The sequence below is a fragment of the Lepidochelys olivacea genome (assembly GCF_965140295.1).
Source record: "Lepidochelys olivacea isolate rLepOli2 genome assembly, chromosome: 3".
Lineage (NCBI taxonomy): Eukaryota > Metazoa > Chordata > Testudines > Cheloniidae > Lepidochelys > Lepidochelys olivacea.
The window spans coordinates 76,137,728-76,162,479 of record NC_140413.1 but is presented as its reverse complement, the minus strand read 5'-3'; the positions used below and the strand labels follow the sequence as shown (position 1 = coordinate 76,162,479).

Below are 24,752 nucleotides of genomic sequence, written 5' to 3'. Positions count from 1 at the left end.
TCTAGCTTATGTACAGTGCAACTCGTGCTGCACTGAATAACGTCTTTGCACTGTCTGATGTGTTGCTGGATTTTTGAGTTCCTCTAGCTTAATTCAGCGCCATAGACATTTTTTTTTTAAATTTGGGGATGGGGGCTAGAGTTAAAACAATAAAATAATAGCAGTTGACTATCGCTTCAATGAGTAGTTTAGTATCAGAACTAAATTTGCCCACTAGTAATAAAGTGAGATAAACTAGCTTCTGTTCCAAACTCAGTGTTTTCTTTATCAACGGAGCCCCTAAATTTTTTCTGGGGAGAGGACTGTGGGCTTAAGCTCTCCCCTTCCCCCCCCCGAAGTCCCCAGTTGTCTATGTCTATGTAATTGTGAGTGCAAAATTAGACCTAATCCCACAAACACTTATGCATAACTTCTGAGTATGTGAGTAGTCACATTGACTTCAGTGCAATTATTCACATGCTTAAAGTCCAAATGCATTTAAGAGTTTGCAGGATTTGGAGCTTGAAGAACCAGAAACCTTAATGCAGAAGACCGGATCCTGTACAATGACCAGCTTTCTGACCCTTATTCAACAAAGCACTCAATCCCATGCTTAAGTGGTTCAGATCAGGGCCAGTGCCCACAACACTTATAAAGAATGAGCTCAAAGGTTGTATCTTTATCACTAAAGAAGCAAGGAGAGCAGGTCACAGGCTACAGAGGAAGAGGAGAGGATTCTGACTGGTACAGCTGAGGTCTTCATTTGGTGAATTGGTACAGCTGCCAGAAGAGTCTGGGAATTGTTGACCTATTGATAAATCACTGGGGGGGTATGTGTGTGTGTGTGAGAGGGGACACTTCTGAACCAGGTTGACTGTCTTGTTCCAGTTCGATAAATTTAGTTGCAGCGATTGTTCTTCACTAAATGATGATTAAATTCAAAGTTAAAAAAACTGTGTTTCCACTAAAATAATTTAACTTGGGTCCTTATTAGTTCTTAGAGGGTAGGAAAAAAAAGACGACATACTGAAAATCTTGACTGAGACCCAAACTTAACTCACATTAGTGTACAAACAGAAAAGGGGATAAAATATAATGGTCTGAATTAAATATATGAATTTTGAATTTTGTCTTTTGTGGATAGATCTGAGGCCTTTATTTCTTGTTAAATAGTAATTTTCACCATAATTCTTAATTTCATTTAAATGCTTATTTCATAGTTCTGTTGATGTGTTTTTTTTCCCTTTTGTTTTTTAATACAGCATAGAAGATTTTGATTTTTGTAATAGTCCGGTAATGAGGTTAAGAGAAATCTTAATAAATGTGATTTTTAAATGATAAATCTAAAAGTATTGACTACAAGCTTGCAATACTTGCTACCAACAACATGCTATTCAATATTTCAAAATAAATCTTGTGCTTCGTTGTATTTTCTCCTCTTACTCCCCCACTTCTTCTGATCTGTGAGTAAGCATACTGAAGTGGGGAAAATTGCTACTTATTTTTCATTGCAGAAATTGTGGCATCTATAATGTACAGTCTAATATCTGTGTGTGTGTTCTCTGACAACTGATTGGTATGGCACTTCATAGCATACAAATATTCAAGTCTCTGTACAAATAAGCATGCACATGAATATTAGATGTTGGCTATTATACTTGTCAAGTTCTTGATCATCAAGAATCCATATAAAGATAAAATAAAACATTTTAAAACTGGAAAGAGAGGGTGGGTTATATAGATTTCCTAATTAATGCATCTTGGAGGATAAACAAAAGCAAAATGCTTGTCATTTGGTACTAATGTGGTGGAATAGTGTGGCAGCAGGACCCCTGCCTTTTACTCAGTCTCTCATAAAGATTGAACTTCACTTCAGCTGCAGAAATGTGCAAATTACATTACTACTACATGACTGACTTTTGTAATTACATTAAGCGATTGAGATGAACTCCAGTGCTGGGTTCCCAAAAGAATGCTTGCAGCTGTGTGGTTTTCGCATCTGATCCTATGGTTTGCTGTACCCAGCAATGTCTTTATTATTTTAAGTCTTTTTGGTTAAGAGGTCATGTTGGGCACAAGATGGAAGAATAAAGCAAGACTGCTTTCTAGGGAGTACCACCCAGAAATTTGTTTTGTAGAAAAGGTTAGCAGGCCATGATGGTTTTCCCAGGAAGGCAGGTGCAGTATTGTCAGGATGGCACACTTGTGAACTTCACAGGAACATAATGCACATGTACTACATAGGAACCATGCTGAGATGCTACTCTTTGAGTGTCTGTTTTCTGGGGAAGAAATTATTTTGCAATCTTGAAAATTGTTATGTATATTTGCCCTAATAGAAGTGGAGAGATATACATGTTTGAAGATTGATTTTTTTTTAAAAAAAGTTTAAGTTAAATCTGTCACAGATTGGTCCCAGGGTGGTTTTTAAAGAGAGAGGAGGAGAAAGAGCTAGTATTAGTTCTCCGGCTTTGCCGTTACAACCCTTGCTGGGGAGGCCAAGTAGTGGAATGGGTTTTTGCTGTTTTAAGTTCAGCTGTGCTGCTCTGCTGAAGCAGCTGACAATAGGTGAAAACTGGGAACTTGATCTGTATTTTCATAGATATAATTGATATAGTACAGTTTCTGTAATAGCTAGAAGAGTAATAAGTTTCTAAGACTGATAATTTGTGTGAAATTTTATCAGGGAAAATAGGTATTCTGAAATAATTACCCCACTCCACATTTGTGGGTGGATATTTATGAGTTGACCATGTTTTACACTGAATTAAAAATTGTAACTTTTTCTGAACTAATTTGTAGTACATATAATTCAAAATGTAAGGAGCCAGATTAACCAGTTGTATTGATTTAGGGCAGGCGTGGCCAAACCGCGGCTCGTGAGCCACATGCAGCTCTTTTACAATTAAAGTGCAGCTCACGAAGCCCCCACCACTCCCCCCTCCCCCATTCTCTGCCTACCAGACAGAGGGAGGGAGCTTGGGCTTCTGCCCTGCAGCAGGGTGGTAGGGAGGGAGGTCTCGGGGCTTTAACCCCATGTGGGGGGAGGGCAGGCCTCGGGGCTTCAATAGGTGCGTGCCATGGCAGGCGCTGCCCCGCGGGCCAGGTTGCGAGTGTCTTGCAGCTCTCGAACTTCTGAAGATTATTGTATGCGGCTCGGAGGGCCAATAAGTTTGGCCACCCCTGATTTAGGGGTTGCCTACCCTGCTCTGTCAGAGCATGCTAGAGAGGGCTGATTTGTAAACTTGTCTAACCTGTTGCACGGTAATTGTCCTGTTTAGATCTTGCTGGCACACTCTGAAAGGTACCTAAGCCAGGCATCCTTTTAGAGAATGCCTGCAGGATATACACCAGGCAGTCAGAGCACTTTACAAATCCCACCCTCCTAGTGTGCTTTGCTGAAGCTGTATAGACAAGCCCTTATGTTTAGAAACAAAATTAACAAGCAAAGTAATCCTAAATGTGCCCCTTATCAAAATAAGAGAGGATATGCTTCCAAAAAAAAGTTCCTCTGTTGTTGGCCTGAAATTCAGTTTGACAAATGCAGACCTTTCCTCGAGAAATGCTGTTAATTAAGAAAACAGATTACTTTTGGGGAAAAAAAATGAGATGACAACTCAGTGACAAATTGTTCTTTCCTAGTGCTGCTATAACAAAATAATTGGCCTCAGTGAAGAATTATTTTGATTTTTCTCTCTCTCTCTCAAGGCTTTCCCCCTCATCTATTTAGTAGTGAACAAAAGTACAAATAGTTTGAAAGTAGAAACTCAAAATTAGTGATTGAATAGCTGCACAATTGTGCAAGAACCAGACATAATTTTCAGTTTATTATATTATGGCAGATGCATAGAAATAAAACTTGTAGTTTGCTTTCTCTAATTCTGGCATTATTTTAGCACTGAAAGAAAAAATTAGGCTTTTAAAACATAAAATTAGCAGCCATTTAAGAGAACACTTCTTTTTTCTAAGGGTTAGGTTTTCATGATTGTACAATTTTGAGAAAACTAGTTTTATTTCCTTTTTTTAAAAATAAAAAAGGAGCGCTAGGCGATTTAGTAGCATTTCATAATACAACATGATGAGAATTTACTAAAAAAGAAAGTAAATCTATTAACCTTGTTTTTTCCATGAAGGCCTTCAGCTGAAGTACCAGAGATCTACTCAATAGAAAAGGCTTGTCCTTGGAATAAGGGTGCATATTCCTGGAACTCTCATTTTTAATTTTTTTAAAAAGTTGCATTGAAAAAATAAACAAAGATGCTTTAATCCCCTAGCTGAAGGAAAAATTGATTGTCATTTATGTTTTTGTTTGTATACCATCTGTATCCCCAGATACATTTCTGTTTGAGCAAAAATATTTCTGAAGCATGCACACACTGCACATATTTGAAATACAATCAAAATAAATTGATACAAACCTACAATAAGTCTTTAGAGTTTCTTGTGCCGGTCAGAGTTGGCGTTGTTCTTTAAACTTCGGACTGGTAATTATTAACCCAGTGCATAGTCTGAATTGAGGAGTTTTTGCTGACAAGATTTATTGCGAACCTGTTAAATGTTACAATGAATTGTAACGAGAAACTAAATTTAAAATCTCCAATTTTTATGAATTATGTATTTTTAGTTACTTTGGGCTGAGTCCTTAACCCCTTCACCTTCCAAACTTCTATTGACTTCAGTGAGTGTTCTGCAAATGGAGGAATCTCAGGATCAGCCCCTTTATTTGTAAGCACTACTAAATTAGCTAGACAACTCTCTCTACCTTTTCTCCTACCCTTCCTAAGAGCCAGTTTCTTCAAGGTGCTGCACACTCATAGCTCTCATTGATAGCAGTGCTCAGCCCCTTGCAGGTCCAAGTTCTAAGACTGTAGGAACTCCCACAAACAGTGCAATAGCAATGGGTGTGGAATAGTGAACCCAGTCCAAAGAGGTGGCAAAATCAGGACTTAGACCTGGAGTAGATGAGTCCTGATATTTCTAAAGTAAAACAAAAATAAAAAAGTACAAGAAAACCCAACTCACGCTCTGCATCCTCCTTTGTTTTATTCTGTTTCTTTTTACCATACAAACACTTTTTATCCCCATTTGCAAATCACCTTTAATGCTGAAACACTTTTCTTAACATACTACATCCTTAAGTAAATCCCCCAGTGCCAAAGCAACATAACACAAAGACTGTTGTCCCAATTCAGAGAAGAGACCTTTTTGGGTTTTTTTAAAGGTCTGAAAATACTTTATATGATGCACATAATATACTGTATAAAAGAAGAAAATTCAGTTTACTTCACTTTTAACTTAATTTTTTTCTTAATATGAATTTGTACTTAGTAACTTTTGCCTTTAAAGATCTGAATTTAGAATTTCATATATATTTTAGCACCTGGCTAAATACAGTTTAATTGACATTGGCTAAATGTGTTCCCATTAAGCCAAATATATGATGATTTTGCCCAGACTAAGTAGCAGTCATTACAGTTCAATATTGTTAGACTAAATCAGTTCCATAGGCAATCTCCTGATTAAGCTCATTCTGTTCAAATGGATTGCACTGTGTGATGCACATTATTATTGATCATGGGACTAAAGCCAAGGAACTGGAAGCAAGATGGGGATAACTCTGCTAGGATACCTGTCTTTAAAAAGAAAATCTCTGTTTGTAAGCAGTTTATGCTCACAGAGGCGGATGATTAGTTTACAATGTGTTTTATGACTTTTTGAAATATCTCCCCCACATACAAATCTAACAGAATGGATGTATTGGGTCACAAGATAATTAATTTTAAACTAAAGTATTGTATAACAGAATTAGGAACATATATTTAACTATTCTATTTACATTTATTTTGCATTCAGGGAAATGCATTATTTCTCATTTGGTGAGCTGGGAATTGGAACTTTTATTATTTGTATTGCAGTTGTGTTTAGTAGTCCCAGTCAGTTTAAAAAAAACAAAAAAAACCTTTTGGCCCAGCTACAATGGCTACTTGATGCCCACTGCAATTTTTTTTATGTAAGATACATTTTTGTGAAGTGTTTTAAGTCCCATGTAAATGTATTACCGTATTCTGTTCAAAATCTCTATTTACACCATCACTAATTTTTATACTGTTTCCTGTAGTTTGAAAGTCAGTATGAATAGTTTTACATACAGCTTCTCTTTATCATAACTCCTTCATAATTTTGCTTCTTGGGAGTTGGTCTGGTTTGATAGAAGGAATATATTTTTTTCTTTTAATCCTTGAAACTGTGCATCTCTACTGGTATGTGCTTGTAGTAGCATACAGCTTCTTTGATAGAAGAGTGTAACTTTTTTTTTTATAGAGCCTTTGTTGTGTCTGTATTGGCTTGAAAAGTCACATTCCATTCCTAAAAGAGGAATGATGAAATATTTGACTATGCACCACACTGAATCAAAAAGAGTCTATAAACATGTTTTTGTACACAAGCACTGTCCATTTTTTTTAAAGTTTAGGCTCTAGCATGCTTTTAGCCTTGGGTTATTTTTCAGTACAGCCCTGAAATTTAAGTGTGTAGAACGGTTAACAATCAGCAATTGCAGTTATTACCACTGTCACTTATTAAGTTGGCTGGAGGCTGGCTGACCAGCTCTACGCATGCCAACCAAACATATTCAGCCTTACCAGACCAAGGCTCAACTGCCATGTACCACTGAATTTAGGGCTTTCCAGTATGGAATCAATAGATGCTGTACCTTTTGAATTAGAGATCCCGTAGATGTATAAATGTGCTTACAAGTCACTATACAAAATGAACTAGTTAAGCAATAATGTCTGTATTGGGACCAGTTTACAGCTGTCTGTTTAGACTTTTTCCAGACAAAAATACCTATTCTTCTTAGAAAACGTCATTTGGGAAAATCTATTAAAGATGGGGGGGGGGAAAGGTAATATTTAAAATCTCTTTGGAGGAAAGAAGGTTCCTAGGAATCACTAATAAAATGTATACATCTTTTATTTATTTAGTTGTATGTTTTTATCTTTATAAGTTTTTTTTTATCTTGCTAACGTGACAGTCAGATCTAGAACTCTGGTTTACTGTGTTTTGTAATTACATGAGCATTCAGGTCTAGTAACAAAAATGGTCATCCTTGTTTTTTTCTCTTGAATTATTTACATGTGAGACTTAGCAAATGGAACCTTGCTACTTGTGTGAAGCTGCCATTTAACCATGAAGTGAAATGTTTTTATTGAGTTTGCCCTGCAGATATGGTCTGCTGTGGCAGTGCTGTCCATATTTGGTGGCTGTGCAAGGAGAGCCAGGTGGTGCTGCAAAGCATAGCACAGTGAAGCGTAGACAGATCTAGGTTTGACATTTGTCATCCTGTATTGCTGAAGGGAAGAGAAAAATCTGCTTTTCCATATGCTTATGCTTTAATTTTTGCCCGCAGTTTTGTCCAGATGGCCTTGTGAACATTGTTTACTTTAAGACGCTGTCCCAGATGTTTTTGAATGCCGATGGATAAATGCAACAACTGTGGTATACCAATACACAAATTATTTACACAATCTTGGCTTTTTTTGTTTAACCATCAATTTTCTCCACATACAGAACTGCTTTAGTGTGTGTGATGGGGAGAGGGGAGTGATTTTTATTTATTTTCCAATGCTGAACAGTACCTTCAGGTGGCAGAAATTTGGAGATTTTTCCCTTCTCCCCCGAAAAGCTCACACTTTTCTTGCCTTAGGACTTTTATGTGATGGTGCTGTTGCAAGACACTGTAGCATACAGCTTGTGAGCATGTCAATGAAAGGGTATTACTGCATGTATCCTAGTTTGTGGGAGCCTGTTTAAATTGTGAAGGGTTCCCAAGCTGTTTGTCATTTGCTATGTTCAAAAGTATTCTGTCTATGTTTTCAAAGAGAATTTACTCTCTTGCTGTGTCCCTGTATTGTCTTCAGTTTCCACACCAGTGGAATAGAGAATATTTTAAGCTGCATAGACTGTATCATTGAGAGCATTTAAAAAAAAAAAAAAAAGAAAAAAGTTAAATGGCAAGCGCCTCTAACTGCATTTTGACGAACTCATACATAACTTGAAAAATAATTATGCCTTGGTATCCTTAAAGGGTGCGTGCAAATTGCATCAAAGGTTTGTTGTCAGCCACAATGGATATTTTTAAATCACATTTACTTTTTTTCTGAATTTAATTATATTTTTCCATATTCTAAGCAAGTAATTACCTAGGAGTCTACATAAAATAACCTTTTGGTATGAGCATTTCATTAACGTAAATAGGCCTGTTAGTTATTTCTCAAGAACACTTTAATGAGACTTCACTGTGTAACTCATTAGAACAAATGTATGAATTCATATGTCACGATGTAGATTGCAGCATTACAGTGCTTGGCATCCATTAAGTCCATAACTCGTTTACATTGACATGCATTGTTAATCAATACTTAAAACATTGTAGATGTCAGTAATGTTCATATTTAGTAGAGGAATCATGGCAATATGCAAGTTGCTAGTGCATCTGATGAAGTGAGCTGTAGCTCACGAAAGCTTATGCTCTAATAAATTGGTTAGTCTCTAAGGTGCCACAAGTACTCCTTTTCTTTTTGCGAATACAGACTAACACGGCTGTTACTCTGAAACCAGGCTAAATAGTGTATCTCAAGTCTTTATATTACCTCTAGGCTACAAGTTAATGACTGCCTAACTTCACTGCCCCTTGTCTATTTAAGTAATAAGGCAAATAGGAAAATACAAGGAAACTAGTGGTCGCATGTTCTATTATGGTTTATTAAATCTGTTTTTTGTTAAATTTTAAACAAATAACAGTATCTTACGCAGCCAAGTGTAGCTTAACAGATCCTGTGCCAGTGACAAGGGGCAGGAGAAGTAAATGTGTCACCTGGGAAAACAGATGACAGTTCGTATCCAGCTGTTGAATGGATTATACAAGCCAAATTGAACAAAGAACAGTAATTGAGAGAGATTCACTGTACTCAGGTGGGAGCTTTTGCACACCTCCCTTCAATAGCACCTAAAAGCAAAGTAATAACTACTGCCTGGTCTTTCTAGTATGTGTATGATATACATAAATCTGTTCTTAGTGACTAAAAGGGCATGCTGCAAGACTCCTCTTTTTGTGTGGATGGTAGAAGAGGGTGGAGCCTGATGGGGGTGTGTGAGGTGTTTTTGTTTTTGTTTTCTTTGTCTTTTTATGGTGGATAGAAGTTTGGTGGGAAAAGTATCACCCATTGGGTTATGTTGATGGTAGAGTTTGTCTGGGAGATTTACTGCTGATTTTATTTTTGTTGTATTGTTATTTTAAAAAAAGTCAAAAGTACCCACAGTAGCAAAGATTTTATATATTATATATTGCAATAAATAAATAAATCAGTGGAAAGAGTAAACTGAGAAAAACAGGGGAAAAGTGAGATCCCGTTTCTGCAAACACTTAAATGCACATGCTAGCTTTAATTAAGCACTAAAGGCAATGGAACTTCTGCTTCTGCTTTAAGTGAACCATGTGTTTAAAGGTTTCAGGATTAGGGCCTGTATCAGTACTTTTTTTGTGGGTGTAGGGCCCCATTGTGGTAGGCATGGTGCATTCCTATAGTAAAAAGACACATCCTGCCCTAAAGAACTCATGATCGGTATAGTGTTAGGCTATTATTTTTGGTAAGTAGACATCTCAGCAATTGAATATAACATTCCATAACAGACATATTTAACAATCTTGTATTGGGTACTGGAACTAGTTTTTACAGAAAAGCTAGCTTGTTTGCAACCTTTTCTTGTTTTTTCTCTAATAACTTTAAATCCAACTGTTCAATCAAGCAAAGTGGTATCACTTTTAGGTAAAGGGAATCAGTATTTCATACAAAATATCTGAATAATAAATATCTTATCTTTTGGTCACTTAATGTTAATCTATAGTTTTATTTATAGGTTCATCATCAAAAATTATACAACTTCACGAAGAAAATAGTGAAGGAAGTGAAATATTGAAAGGAAAAAGTTCTGCAAATGGCGCGTCAGTTCCAGTTAAGGGAATAAATAATTTAGGAAATACATGTTTTTTTAATGCTGTCATGCAGGTAAGATGCAAAAATGACATCAGATTTCCTTGTTGTTAGCATTTTAGAAATATTTCATTTAATCATTACAAATGTGAATTTTATAAAGGATTTTTGTATGTTATCACTTTAATTATTGCTTTTTCGATATTTCATTTCAGTAGCTTTTTTCTCCTTCTTCCTCACCTCCCCTTCCCCCCCCCCCCAAGTATTTCCTTCAATAACAAACCCTATGTCAGCAATGCTTTACAAATGAATGAAACAGAAGAAAATGTCAGGTGCTACACATAATGTTTGTGTGGGGGTTGTAGCAATTCAGTTGCAATTCAGTGTGTGATCTTTGCAGTTCCGTATTAGGTAGCCATGAGTAATGCACTGAACTTGTCCTACCTGAGGGAGTGAAAAGGGTGTTTTACTCATGAGTGAGGATATTGAGCACCTAGGCATTGTCTACAGATAAGAATTGTATTGCTTTAACTGTAACCTCTCCCCTCTCAGCACGAATACGCGTATACCGGTATAAAAGTACTTACAGTAGTTGCTATAGTTTCTTTCCGAATGGAAAGAGCTATACTGCATAAGCTATACTGGCATAAGCGCTTTTATACCAATTTAATTGCATCCATGCTAGGGTTGTACTGGAATAACTAAGGGTTTGGCTACACTACAGAGACTACGCTGGCATCGCTATCATGACATAGCTATGCTGGCATAACCTATAGTGTAGATGCTGCCTATATCAGTGGAGGGGCTTTTGTGTCAGTGTGGGAACTCTACCTCCCTGAACGATGGTAGCTATGTTGACAGACACGTTCTTCTGTCGACACAGCTGTGTCTCCATTGGGGGTTAAGTCAGCATAGCTATGTTGATCAAGGGTGTCCGTCCCGTCCCCCGCCCCAAACCGTCACTGATATAGCTATGTTTACCTAACGTTTATGTGTAGACCAGGCCTAATTCATTTTGAAAAACAGTACACCTCTATTGGAAATAGTTATACCAGTACAAAATCTATGTGTAGAATAGTCACATTAACCCAACACTGTTTCTCTGACTATATTTCTAATAAAGGTCAGGTATGTTGAATTATTAATCACTTTTTCACAATTTTTTTATATATAATATATATTCAGGGTTGTGACCATGCTGTGTGTTTCATAAAAGCTGTTACCCCTAAGTCTCAGTGCCTTCTGAAGCATATGTCAACACTACAGAGACTATACTGGCATAGCTATGGTGCTACAGCTACAGAAGGGGGTTTTCCCGTCAATATAGGAACACCTCCTCTGAATAACAGTAGCTACATCAACAGACGCATTCTTCCATCAGCGTAGCTGTGTCTACACTGGGGGTTAGGTTGGCATAGCTATGTTGGTCAGCGGTATGGATTTTACACTGCCCGACTGATTTTTCTATGTTAACATAACTTTTAAGTGTAGTCCAGCATTAGACAAACAGGAAAACTCAGTTAAAAATAATAAATCATTTGTTCTACAATTAAAATAATAAACAAACCAGACACAGAGACAGTGTTATTGCTGTTCCAACTACTTCTGTTACTTTTATTTGGAGACCTACCAACAATGACTACATCTTTTATAACAGTGAGACCTATTTCCTATAGGAGATACTTTTTTCCTGGGGCCTGATTCAACACCCACTGAAGTTTTTCCATTAAATATACTTTTGTACATTGTGCCAACACTTAGGATTTGTGACTGAAGAAGTTATGTTCTAGTTAAGAGATCAGTGTGTCTAACTTTTTTTTTTTTTTGTCTCTTTAAGAATCTGGCACAGACTCACATGTTAAATGAACTAATGTATGAGATGAAGGAAAAGGGAATAAAGTTAAAAATCAGTCAAGCTGAAGATGCGCAATTGGTAGGTGTGTAGTAAGAGATCTGGTTTATGTGAAACGTGCAATGGGAGAAACCCAGGTCAGAATAATGTGTCTCTAAATGATAAAGTAGGCTGAGAGTAGTTAATGATGATCACACCCTTGGCCTGCAATTTCTTTTGTCTTTTAGTTCTCAGTTAGTCTATAATACATGTGACTTCACTTATTTTTAGAGTTAATGTTGTAAAATCAACATTGAAAGAGGAAGGATGCTCACACTCTGCTGAACTAAAGCAGGAACATAACTGAATGCAAATAATGCCTGACCTGAAGAAGGAGTGAAAGAAAGAAGTGTGATGTAGTAGATTTTTTTTCAGTTCCCGTTAAATCTGGTTTTTAACATGCACAGTACAAGAAACAGTATGTTTGTGCTTCATTAAATGTGTAAAAAATTTCATTCTGATCTACCCCCAGCCCTTTGTGTAAAATTTGCAAAATTTACAAAACACTGAATAGCCAGAGCACTAAACCAGTATAAGGGACCCCACTACTCAGGGCATCCTCCAAGTCAAAAATCAAACTCCTGTTCCTCAAGCTGCTGAGGTTTTTATTGGGCTGCTGTTCCTGGACCTTTTTTAGGGTCTCCCATCTTTCATAGGCTCTGGTTAGTGGATATCTAATAAATTTGACACCCCTTTCTCTCCATCCATCTGCTGCATGCACTATCTGGCTATGGCACAGAGAAGAAACATTCTCTTGTTCCCTATACCACCCCAGCAGCCTCCTAGTTGGTGGGAGAAGGGTGAGGTTGGTGTTGGGACTCTGTTCTACCATACACATCGCTTCTCTGCTTTGGAACACTCCTACTCCATTGCCTGCCTCTGCTGCTCCTCATTGCTTTTTGAAACACAGTGTGACATTTAACGGGATTCTTGTCACTTTCACTGCTGCTATCAGGATTCTGAACAGCAGCAGTGAATATCGATAGCTTACCTCTGAGCACCAACAGCGTCTCTAAAGTTTTCTGCCTGCAGCATTGTACTGGTTTAAACTTAGTTCATGCTTCACATGATACCTATGCAACCGTAAGGGTTAGAAATGTAATTTATTTTTAATGAAAGATTGTATTCTCAAGATTGCACGATCTGAGGAGTAGGGACTGTCCTCTGCTCTGTTTATGCGGTATCTGGAGCCTTTGAGCACTACAGTAACAATAATAATATAGAAGCTGATGGCTTCCTACTTGCGTTTTCAAGCTCCCATTCTTCTTGTTTATTATTGTTATAAAAATAAGAATACCATATGCATTTATGCATCATAAAGCTTATCTTTTAGAGAGACATCCTCTCTAGTAATTCAACGAGAGGTTTCAGTCTGTATGTTGCAGATTGTAATGGTCCCTTTTAGCCTTAACATCTATGAACTCCAAGGGCTAAGGAAACAGAATGCTGGCGAGCACTGTTTTGAAACAGGCTGCAGAGGAAGTTATGTATCTCTCTTACCCACTAAGTTAAGGTGCAGATGGTGGTAGTTTGGGAATAAGAGTAAAACAGATTTAAGAGCACAAGTGTGTGATGTAAACTTTCACTTGAGTTATATATACCAAGTACTGTAGTTCATGCAAGAAATAGGCCTTTTATCATATATGCTTGACATCAATGCAGTCATTGCATTGATTGCTTGTGGAAAATAAGAAGAGGAAAACCCTGCACATGGTATATTATAGATCTTGAGAAGACTTATGATCACGTTCTGAGAGAATTCATCAGGTAGTATATGAGAATGAAACAGCTATCTGAAGACTATATCAGACTCATTCAGGATATGTATGAGAGTACTGTTAGGCCATGTAGAGAAACTGAATAGTTTCTAGTAAAAGTCAGAATCATGAAACTTTGGCACTAAGCCCCTTGTTCACATTGGTGCTCAGTGCACTTACAGAAAGTATCAAGAGAGTGGCACCTTGGTGAATGCTTTTTACAGATGATGTAGCGCTCATGGGGAAAAGCAAAGAGGAAGATTTAGAATGATGGAGGTGCATACTTGAAGAAATGGGGTGAAAATCAGCAGAAACAAAATCATAGAACTGGAAGGGACCTCGAGAGGTCATCTAGTCTAGTCTCCCGCAATCATGAGAACTAAGTATTATCTAGAGCATCCCTGATAGGTGTTTGTGTAACCGGCTCTTAAAAATATCCAGTGATGGAGATTCCACTACCTCCCTAGGCAGTTTATTCCAGTGCTTAAACACCCTGACAGGTAAGAAGTTTTTCCTAAAGTCCAGCCTAAACCTCCCTTGCTGCAATTTATGCCCATTGCTTCTTGTCCTATCCTTAGAGGTTAAGAACAACAGTTTTTCTCCCTTCTCCTTGTAACAGCCTTTTACGTACTTGAAAACTATTATCATATCCCCTCTCAGTCTTCTCTTTTCCAGACTAAACAAACCTTATTTTTTCAATCTTCCTTCATGGGTCATGTTTTCTAGATTTTTAATCATTTTTGTTGCTCTTCTCTGGACTTTCTATGATTTGTTCACATCTTTCCTGAAATGTCGTGCCCAGAACTGGACACAATACTCCAGTTGAGACCTAATCACTGTGGAGTAGAGCGGAAGAATTACTTGTGTCTTCCTTACAACACTTCTGCTAATACATCCCAGAATGATTGATATATATATTTTTGGCAACCGTGTTACACTGTTGACTCTCATTTAGCTTGTTGTCCACTATGACCCCCAGATTTCTTTCCACAGTACTGCTTCCTAGGCAGTCATTTCCCATTTTGTGTGTGTGCAACTGATTGGTTCTTCCTAAGTGGAGTGCTTTGCATTTGTCCGTATTGAATTTCATCCTATTTACTACAGATCATTTCTCCAGTTTGTCCAGATCATTTTGAGTTATAATCCTGTCCTCCAAAGCACTTGCAACCCCTCCCAGCTTGGTATTGTCTGCAGATTTTATAAGTGTACTTTCTGTGCCATTATCTAAATCATTGATGAAGATATTGAACAGAACCGGACCCCAAACTGATCCCTGCGGTATCCCACTTGTTATGCCCTTCCAGCATGACTATGAACCACTGATAACTACTCTCTGGGAACAGTTTTCCAACCAGTTATGCACCCACCTTATAGTAGCTCCATCTAGGTTGCATTTCACTGTTGGTTTTTTTTTGAATGAGACGGTCATGTGAGACAGTATCCAAAGCTTTGCTAAAGTCAAGAGATACCACATTTACCACTTCCCCCCCATCTGTAAGGCTTGTTACCCTGTAAAACAAGGATATGAGTTAGATTTGACATGATTTGTTCTTGAGAAATCCATGTTGACTTACTTGTCACCTTATTATCTTCTAGATGTTTGCAAATTAATTGCTTAATTAATTGCTCCATTTTCTTTCTGGGTACAAAAGTTAAGATGGCTGGTCTGTAATTCCCAGGATTGTCCTTATTTCCCTTTTTGTAGCCTGGCACTACATTTGCCCTTTTCCAGTCTTCTGGAATCTCTCCCGTCTTCCATGACTTTTCAAAGATAATTGCTAATGGCTCGGATATCTCCTCAGTCAACTCCTTGAGTATTCTAGGATGCATTTCATTAGGCACTGGTGACTTGAAGACATCTAACTTGTCTAAGTAATTTTTAACTTGTTCTTTCCCTATTTTAGCCTTTGATCCTACCTCATTTTCACTGGCATTCACTATGTTAGACGTCCAATCGCCACCAAACTTCTTGGTGGAAACTGAAACAAAGAAGTCATTAAGCACCTCTGCCATTTCCACATTTTCTGTTACTGTTCTGCCCCCCCTCCCCATTAAGTAACTGCCTATCCTGTCCTTGGTCTTCCCTTGCTTCTAATGTAATTGTAGAATGTTTTCTTGTTACCATTTATTTCTCTAGCTAGTTTGATCTGATTTTGTGCATTGGTCTTTCTAATTTTGTTCCTACGTACTTGTGTTATTTGTTTATGTTTGTTCTCTGTAATTTGACCTAGTTTCCACTTTTTGTAGGACTCTCTCTCTTTCGATTTTTAGATCCTTGAAGATGTATTGGCTAAGCCAGGGTGGTCTCTTGCTATACTTCCTATCTTTCCTACACAGTGGGATAGTTCGCTCTTCTGCCCTTAATAATGTCTCTTTGAAAAACTATCAACTGTTTTCAATTGTTTTTCCCCTTAGACTTGCTTCCCATGGGATCTTACTTACCAACTCCCTGAGTTTGCTAAAGTCTGCCTTCTTGAAATCCATTGTCTTTATTTTGCTGTTCTCTCTCCTACCATTCTTTAGAATCATAAACTCTGTCATTTCATGATCACTTTCACCCAAGCTGCCTTCCACTTTCAAATTCTCAACCAGTTCATCCCTATTAGTCAAAATCAAATCTAGAACAGCCTCTGACCTAGTAGCTTTCTCCACCTTCTGAAATAAAAAATTGTCTCCAATACATTCCAAGAACTTGTTGGATAATCTGTGCCCTGCTGTGTTATGTTTCCAACAGATGTCTAGGTAGCTGAAGTGCCCGCATCACTGCCAAGTCCTGTGCTTTGGATGATTTTGTTAGTTGTTTAAAAAATGCCTCATCGACCTCTTCTTCCTGGTTAGGTGTCTGTAGTAGACCCCTACCGTGACATCACCCTTGTTTTTTACCCCTTCTATCCTTACCCAGAGACTCTCAACAAGTCTGTCTCCTATTTCCATCTGAACCTCAGTCCAAGTGTATACATTTTTAATATACAAGGCAACACCACCTCCCTTTTTTCCCTGTCTGTTCTTCCTGAGCAAGACCATAAGAGTATATGGTCTATAGATTCTGTGATACCTTGCAAAAGATAACAAGACTGTAAGTCTGAAGGCCAGCCACTACCAAAGGTACAGAATTTAAGGACCTATATGCAATAATATAAGATAATGGTGAACTCAACAACATAAGAATGGCCATACTGGGTCAGACCAATGCTCCATCTAGCCCAGTATCCTGTTTTCTGACAGGGGCCAATGCTAGGTGCTTCAGAGGGAATGAATAGAACAGGGAAATTATTGAGTGATCCATCTCCTGTGATCCACTCCCAGCTTCTGGCGGTCAGAAGCTGGGGACACCCATCTTGGCTAATATTCATTGATGGACCTATCCTCCGTGAACTTATCTACTTCTTTTTTGAACCCAGATGTACTTTTGGCCTTCACAGCATCCCAAGGCTGTGAGTTCCACAGGTTGACTGTGTATTGTGTGAGGAAGTATTTCCTATTGTTTGTTTTAAACCTGCCTATTAATTTCATTGGGTTGATATTTCCATTCTTGTGTTACACGAAGGAGTAAATAACACTTCCTTATACGCTTTCTCCACACCATTCGTGATTTTATAGACCTCTATCATATCCCCCCTTAAATGTCTCTTTTCCAAGCTCAAAAGTCTGTCTTTTTAATCTCTCTTCATATGGAAGCTGTTTTATACCTTTAATAATTTTTGTTTCCTGTCTCTGTGTCTTTTTCCATTCTAATATATCTCTTTTTGAGATGGGGCAACCAGAATTGCATGCAGTATTCAAGGTGTGGGTGTACCATGGATTTATATAGTGGCATTATGATCTTTACTGTGTTATTATCTATCCCTTTCCTAATGATTCCTAACATTGTTAGCTTTTTTTGGCTGCCACTGTACATTGAACAGTTGTTTTCAGAGAATTATCCACAGTGACTCCAAGCACTTTTTCTTGAGCGGTAACAGCTAATTTAGAGCTCATCATTTTGTATGTATAGCTGGGATGATGCTTTCCAATGTGCATTACTTTGCATTTATTAACTTATAAGAACAGAAAAGGCATCTAAATGGAGAGAAGTGAGCAGAGTGATCTGTGATAGGAAAATGTCTGTCAAATTGAAAACTAAGATCTACAAGATGGTAATTATGCCTGTACTTTTGTATGGGTCTGACTGCTAGGCCCTGAGGAAGAGACAGGCGCATATCTTGAATATAGCGGAAATGAAAATGTTAAGATGGATTCTTGGAGTTACAAGGATGAACCATGTTTGGAACAAACAAATTAGGGAAAGTGTAAAGATGATACCTATTATAGGAAAGTGGAGGGAATCCAGCCCTAGATGGTTTCGACTTGTGAAAAGACTGAAAGAATGCATAGGAAACCGGGTGTTAAACTTCTAAGTGGAGGGCCAAAGAAGGGTTGGAAGACCCCAACTAGATGGATGGATGTCATACAAAAGTATTTGATTAGCTGAGGCGTTTCTGAGGAACTGTTTCAAGACAGACTGGAATGGAGAAGGAAGTCTCCAAGAGCTGACCTGATAAAGATGGGACTAAGACTAAAAGAAGACTCATATATGCTTGACAGCTAGCTTTGGCAAAAATGGGGAGGGGCCCGTTATAGCCAACTCTGTTGTTCCAGAAGTCTAAAATAAAGGAAATCATTGTTAATTTAATAAGAAAGATCTAGTTAATTGTACTGCTACCAAATAATTCATCCATCTGTTACAGTAGTGTGTTTGGTGGGTGGTCATATAATTTTAGATTACTTCCCTTCCTCCTTAATTGCTATTGCTTTGCAAATAGGAGATAGAAGGTGAAGAAAAATTACAAAATCTGATGTCTAATAAAATACTATAGCATGAGAATGTACAAAACCCAGGGAAGAGAAATAAGAGCTGAGCCATACTGTTTGCTTCCTTTGATTTCATCTTGGTGTGGTTTCTTACTCAAGCTTTGAATTTGGGAAGCTAGTCTTAGATGAAAGAAGTGAGAAATGTGCATAGGTGCTGTACTGACAACACCTGGGATTCTAAAGTAGCTGACAGGATTATTCCAGCATCACACACTCACCCTATAAATGCAATTGACATTAAAAAGATAAAAAATAAAATGGGACAGATCTAGACCTTCTGAACATTAATGAGGAATATGTGAAAACCATGCTAATAAATTCATTACTATATCTTCCACTAAGTGATATTAAATTTCACTTCAAGCTTCAGTTAGTGAGCCACTTCTCCCCCCCCCGCCAAAAAGAAAAAATTAATACTAGCCAACAATTTATATGTCAGTATGAAAAGCTGCTTGATTCTGAAGCTTTTTCTTTGACTAAGATTCAATCAGGATAAACTAAACTTCTGAAATTAATGTATAAACTACAAAGTATTGAGTTAAACTTTTTAAGCCTTACTGTCAGTTACATTGATCTTTAGTGTAAATGTATTAATTACAGAACAACTCTTGTGCATCAGTTATATCCGCTAATGGCATCCATGTTACTGATACATAATTCAACTTTATTCCAAAGGATCCTTTGGTGGTGAACCTCTCAAGCCCTGGACCATTGACTTCAGCCATGTTCTTGTTCCTTCACAGTATGAGGGAAACTGGCAAAGGCCCTCTTTCTCCCAAAGTTTTGTTCAGCCAGCTCTGTCAAAAGTAAGTGCAGACAATAGTTTTGTTTTTAACAGAAAGTTACAAAGGGTGCAATCTCCAGTTTTTAAAAAACATATTGATTAATGCGGTAGTATATTTTCCACTCAGTTTTAAATAAGTCAAGTGATGGGACTGTTGCTACTTGGGAGACACTTGGATGGTGGTATCCCTCATTTAGATGTATCACTCATATTGAAGCCAATGGGAGTTGCATCTGCCTGTCTGATTTTGCCCCTTACAATCTAATAGATTTCACACTTTGGAGATTTTTCTAATATTCAGCACAATTTTCCTTTGTTTAATTTAATCCCATACATTCTAGTTAAACCTCTTTTGACCACTCTAAACAATTACTTTCCCTCCTTGATGATAAAACACTTAAAATATTTGTGTATAACTTGCACAAATTTAGTTGGCATTTATCCTTATACATTCAGTATTTTGGCTTGAACTCCAATTAACTGCAATGGGCTTTTTAAAGAACAGGTGGTGGGTAGAAGCTAAGGAAAAAGTTATTTAAAAAGATTTACTTTTCAGGCTTCTGGTCAGGTAATATAATTGCAATAAAATGCATGGATAGTGGCTACTCTAGGTCAAATGTGTATACATGTGTTTGTTTAAGCTTTAAAATGTGAATCCTGTGCGATGATGTTTTGCTTTGGCTTTGATCCAAAACTAAAAGGGCCTAGCAAGCAAGGACTTGAAGCACTATTGAGATGGCATATGGCTCCAGATTGAGAAGAATTTGCAAGCCCTAAAGAAATGCATGTTTCTTAGGGTGGAAAATGTTCACAGTGTTGCTTTATGGGTGTGTTTAATTGTGGCACAGACAAATTTATTTTTTAAAACACCTGTAGAAGTGCTATAACTGGATCAAATATTTAAAAGTTAAATATTTAAAGGACTACACTGTAAGTAAAATAATCTGTAGGTTATGATAGAGCAGTGTAGTGCAATACAGTTGCAATTCATGTTTTAAAAAAGTATGAAGTATTATAATGTGGTGTTAGTTTTATTTGTTGTGAAAGTATTGTACACCACTCAGTACCTTTGTGTGGGAACACCTATTATTATAGCAACAAGTTGTAATGAGCGCTCTACAGTTCTTGCTTGCACAGTGCACAAAAAAAGAACTCTGTGAAATCCTCCAGTACACCAAAGCTTTTTTTATTTTGATCAGAAACCAGCACTGGTATGAAATAGTTATGAGCTAAAAAAACCTCTTTTGGGTAGTGACATAGAGGTGACCATGGTGAGTGGCTCACTTTGCCCTAAACTTCTAGTATCCTATACAGACACACGTAGCTTTTAAACTGAAGCAGGATTGACCAATTCAGGTAAGCAGCCCTGCATTATTTTCCTGTATTCCCTCTCCCTCCCCCCCCGCATTGCTTCACTCTCAAAGTTTGTCTGCAAAGGTTTGGGTATGCCTGGTGCACTTTTTATTGTACTAGATTTTCATTTGGTGTTTGTATTGTAGAAGAAAATATCAAATGCACATTTACTGGATTTGAGTAAAAACAACCATCTTGTGTATATAGCATTCTTTACCCTCTAAAAAGCATATGGGATATTTTCCCACTTTATAAAAACAAATGTGATATAATAATATAAAAATACAACACTCTTAAAAGAAATTTCTGAAGACAGATGAGGATTTTTTTTTTTTTTTTTTTTTTTTTAAGCAAAGGGATTGGAAGGAAAGTTACTAAATATGGGGCCAACAACTGCTCTGTATATATCTGAAAGGTGAGAGGGGAAACAATAACATGCTTTTATAAAGTGGTGAGGGATGAAATAGAACATTTTGGAGGAAGCAAGTTTCATGCTATGGGGTCTGCCTCAGAAAAAATATGATCACCTGTAAACTTCAGACAAGATGGAGGTATTCTTAAATGACAGCTAGTGTGTGTATGTGCATACAGATAATGGATAATTCAAGGCTTGAAGCTGTGCAACACATCCAATAGTGTTAACATTTTTTTAAAACTAGCAGTACTGAATTTTAGATCAGGCCTGCACTTTACAGGGACTCTGGAAAAATGTTACCTTAATAATCTGATCAGCTTTTTGTTATTCAGAACTATCGCTGCTGACATTAGTAAAATCTTACTCTTATCACTGCTTTTTACACCTGTTGCTCTGTAGAACAAATGCAGCTCTGAGAGAGTTTCTGATTCTTTTCTGGCTCATGAGTCAGTACTAGAACTGTCAGCCAAGTCCCCATTAGCAGGAAATTATGTGTTCAGTTACACTTGTGCAACCCCACTGAAGTCAACAGACGGCTGTACAGGTATAACAGAGGGCAGCATTTGGCTTGCAGAATCCTTTGTTACTTTGGTGATGCATGAGCCAGAAACAAAACAGGCTGACATTCAGCAAACTCAGCTGAGTTTGCAAGTCTAGAACCTAGAAAAAAAAAATCTTTATTTTATTTAAATGCTTCCACAAAAAAATTGTTCTGTTTTAGAAGTATAAACACTGAGTTCCACCCTGGCGTTTTTATAAACTCACTTCTCAGGGTAGCACTGCAATGATAAACTCAATTTACTACTTTATAAGCACCATGTAAAGAATGTAGAGTGGAATAATGTGATTGTGATGGCCCTAACCAGTGAGAATTTCTTGTTGCTGCACATTCTCAGTAAGCTGCGAAATAGACATCTAGCTACTTATGAGCCCGGCAAAAAGGGAATTGGAGTAATAGAGCCTTGTATCCACAAATATGTTGTATTGCTATTGTCTGGTCTTCACAGGTTAAATTCTAGATAAACTGGAATAAATTCTCCAACTAAAAAAAGTCTACTTTATTTTATTCAGATGAATGTACATTAATTTATTTAGTGTAATTCTGCAGTTCCTGCTCTAGAACAAAAGTGTCCTGTATTTTAGAAAACAGAACATCTATTTTGCAAACATAGAATAAGAGCTTAGTCTCCTACAGGCATTACTATTAAAGATAATCCTTTGCTTCATTAAAAGAATGAAATTTTGGTGAACAAGATCATAGTATTCCTAGTTAAAACTGATCAAAAAACACAGAAATTGCTTAATACAGTAAGCGATCATCGTTATAGAAGCTTGTGTTACAACAACAGTTCAGGCCCCTCTTCAAATTCTTATATTTTAGAAAGCCATTTTGAAAGCCATTTAAAACTGGGGTTGCCTGGGTATATCTATCTGACCACCAGGAGTGCTTTTTATATACCACACACACCTCAAATTATGTTAATAAAATAGTCTGAACAGTGCAGTCTTTTAGTTTTAGTAATCTGACTACTATCAGTTTAGTAGAGATTATTGTCCTAGGTCTACCTTAAAGATGATTCTTTGATCTCGTTGAGATATTGAACCTTCATCAGAGAGACATTTTAATAGTTAGCTAGGAAATTCTCTCATTCTATGACAACTTTCTATAGCTAGTGATTAAAATTATCTAGTAATATTGACTGAAAATGATGAAAAATAATCAAGGTAAAGGTCAGAAACTGTGATGTTGGCAAGATAAACTATTTGATTTCCGAGGTTTCGCTCCAATAAAAGGATAGCCACGCTGAATGAAAGGCACTCTTATTAAGCTAATAAATAAGAATGACTTGGGAGCGGTTTCTGTCTGTTGTATAACATTATGTTTAATTTCACTCTGCACAATAGGGCTTCACAACTTTAATGTCAATGGGCAGCAAAAATCCATGAAAAAAGTTAGTGGGCAGCAGTCAATATTAGACCACAATAATAAAAGAAGCTTAAATCACTGTATAAATTAAAGGCCTGGAATTACCTTTTTAAAGTTGGCTTGGAGGTTGTACAGTAGTGCATAAGAAAAGTACACCCCCATGTGTACCTTTTGTAAATCGGTATGGAGGCTTATTTCCCTCCTCCTTACTCCACTTGCTTCTTTAATGAAGATGATGAACATATGCCTCCTTTGGGCCCCATCTGGAAAAAAATCATTAGAGATAAGTGTAGGGTGATCCTTTGGCTCAAAAGTGGAATATGCTTTCTTCAGAACATCAGCCCGTGCTTACCCAGGCACAAAGGAATTCATTCCAAACACTCAGACTCCACAAGATAACACATTGCTTTACCACTAGACTATGCTGACTCCAAATGACCACACTTCTTTATTTTTTGCACTCTTTTGATTTACCATTTTAAAAAAAAATCCATTTAATTTATGGGCTGAGAAATATTGCAGGTTATTTTTTTTTAAATGGAATTATGTTTGAGGTTCTAATTATACCTTAATTTTGGTATAACTCTTAATTAGAACTAGAATCAGTTAATTCTGCCTGAAAAGGTCCCTAGTATGCTTTAGTATTTGGAATTTAGAACATTTTTAGTAATTTACATTTCAGAAATTAATATTAATTACATTTAATGAAATGTTAAAATATATCAAAGAGCCCTTATTCTTTGATAAATTTTACAGTATATTTAAAGGGAAGTTATGAAGCTAAAACAAAATGTTCAATTTTGCCCTTTTTTCTCCTTTACCATATATGAATGGGTCTTCAAGCTTTCTTTCTTTGAAAAGTTCTCCTTTTTTGTTTGTTTTTTACATTCTGAAATGTGAAAAATATCCAGTCCTCGCTTCCTCTTGGCTGGAAGTCCTTGGCAAGAGAAGGTCTGAATAGAAAGGGTTATTATTTGAGCTTAATCTCTCCCCTACCACAAAACTGAGATGAAGAGAAAGCTAAGCTCTCTCTTAGAGTAGGATTCAGCTAAAACTGTCAAGCAATCATTATCCCCTCTCTCTGTTTGATGGAGGTGGAGTTGCATTTAGAAAGCAAGTTTGACAACCCTGTGTGACATCATTCTGTAGGTCCTCCAAAATTATTATTAAGGACCTCCAACGAAGAAAAAGGAAAGCCCTGATATTTCTAAAAATACATAATCTGTAAAATATTTTTAATTATATACTTTTTTTGGCTCTACTGTTACTTTTAATAGAAAAAAATTAACCTACTAAAAATTTGCTCCCTGAGTCTGTTAGCAAAAATTTATAAAGAAGAAAATATCAGATTTTAATTAAGACCAGACATTTTGTTTGTAATGTCATAAGATATGTGACTACGTCAAATGGTGGTAGGCTTGTTTATTGAAGTCTACTTTAAAACAGTGGAAATGTAGCAATAGTGATTTGCCAAAGCTAATCAGTGGCCTACTAGTTAGTTCTAGATCAGATTGCCTGATTGGAGAATGGCTGGTTATAAACTGGAATCCAGATGTCAGCCTGCTTTATTTGGACCACAGTAACAGTATTTTGAAGCTAGTATTAACTGGCTGGTGCTCTGAAATACTAGTCAGCATACTAGAACGGAAAAAGAAGCTGTAATTGAAACTAACTTTAGTGTGAAGATGTGTTCTAAATTTATAGCCAATGTTGCTTGAAATAAAACAGGCTGAATTAACAAAAATGCAGTTTTTTGCTTTTACATAATTTTACCTCATTTATAAGAAATGTGTGTAACCAGAC

At 37.0% G+C, this 24,752-nt stretch overlaps 1 protein-coding gene across 2 annotated transcripts in view; it reads left to right on the top strand.

The window, feature by feature from the left end:
* Positions 1 to 24,752, top strand: part of USP45 (ubiquitin specific peptidase 45) — a 99,260-nt gene that overhangs the window by 27,056 nt on the left and 47,452 nt on the right. For both annotated transcript variants that reach the window (XM_084624083.1, XM_084624082.1), the window contains 3 exons: positions 9,898 to 10,046; positions 11,809 to 11,904; positions 19,146 to 19,276. In XM_084624083.1, the coding sequence (XP_084480209.1) occupies positions 9,898 to 10,046; positions 11,809 to 11,904; positions 19,146 to 19,276 (376 nt within the window). The remainder of the gene's footprint in view (positions 1 to 9,897; positions 10,047 to 11,808; positions 11,905 to 19,145; positions 19,277 to 24,752) is intronic.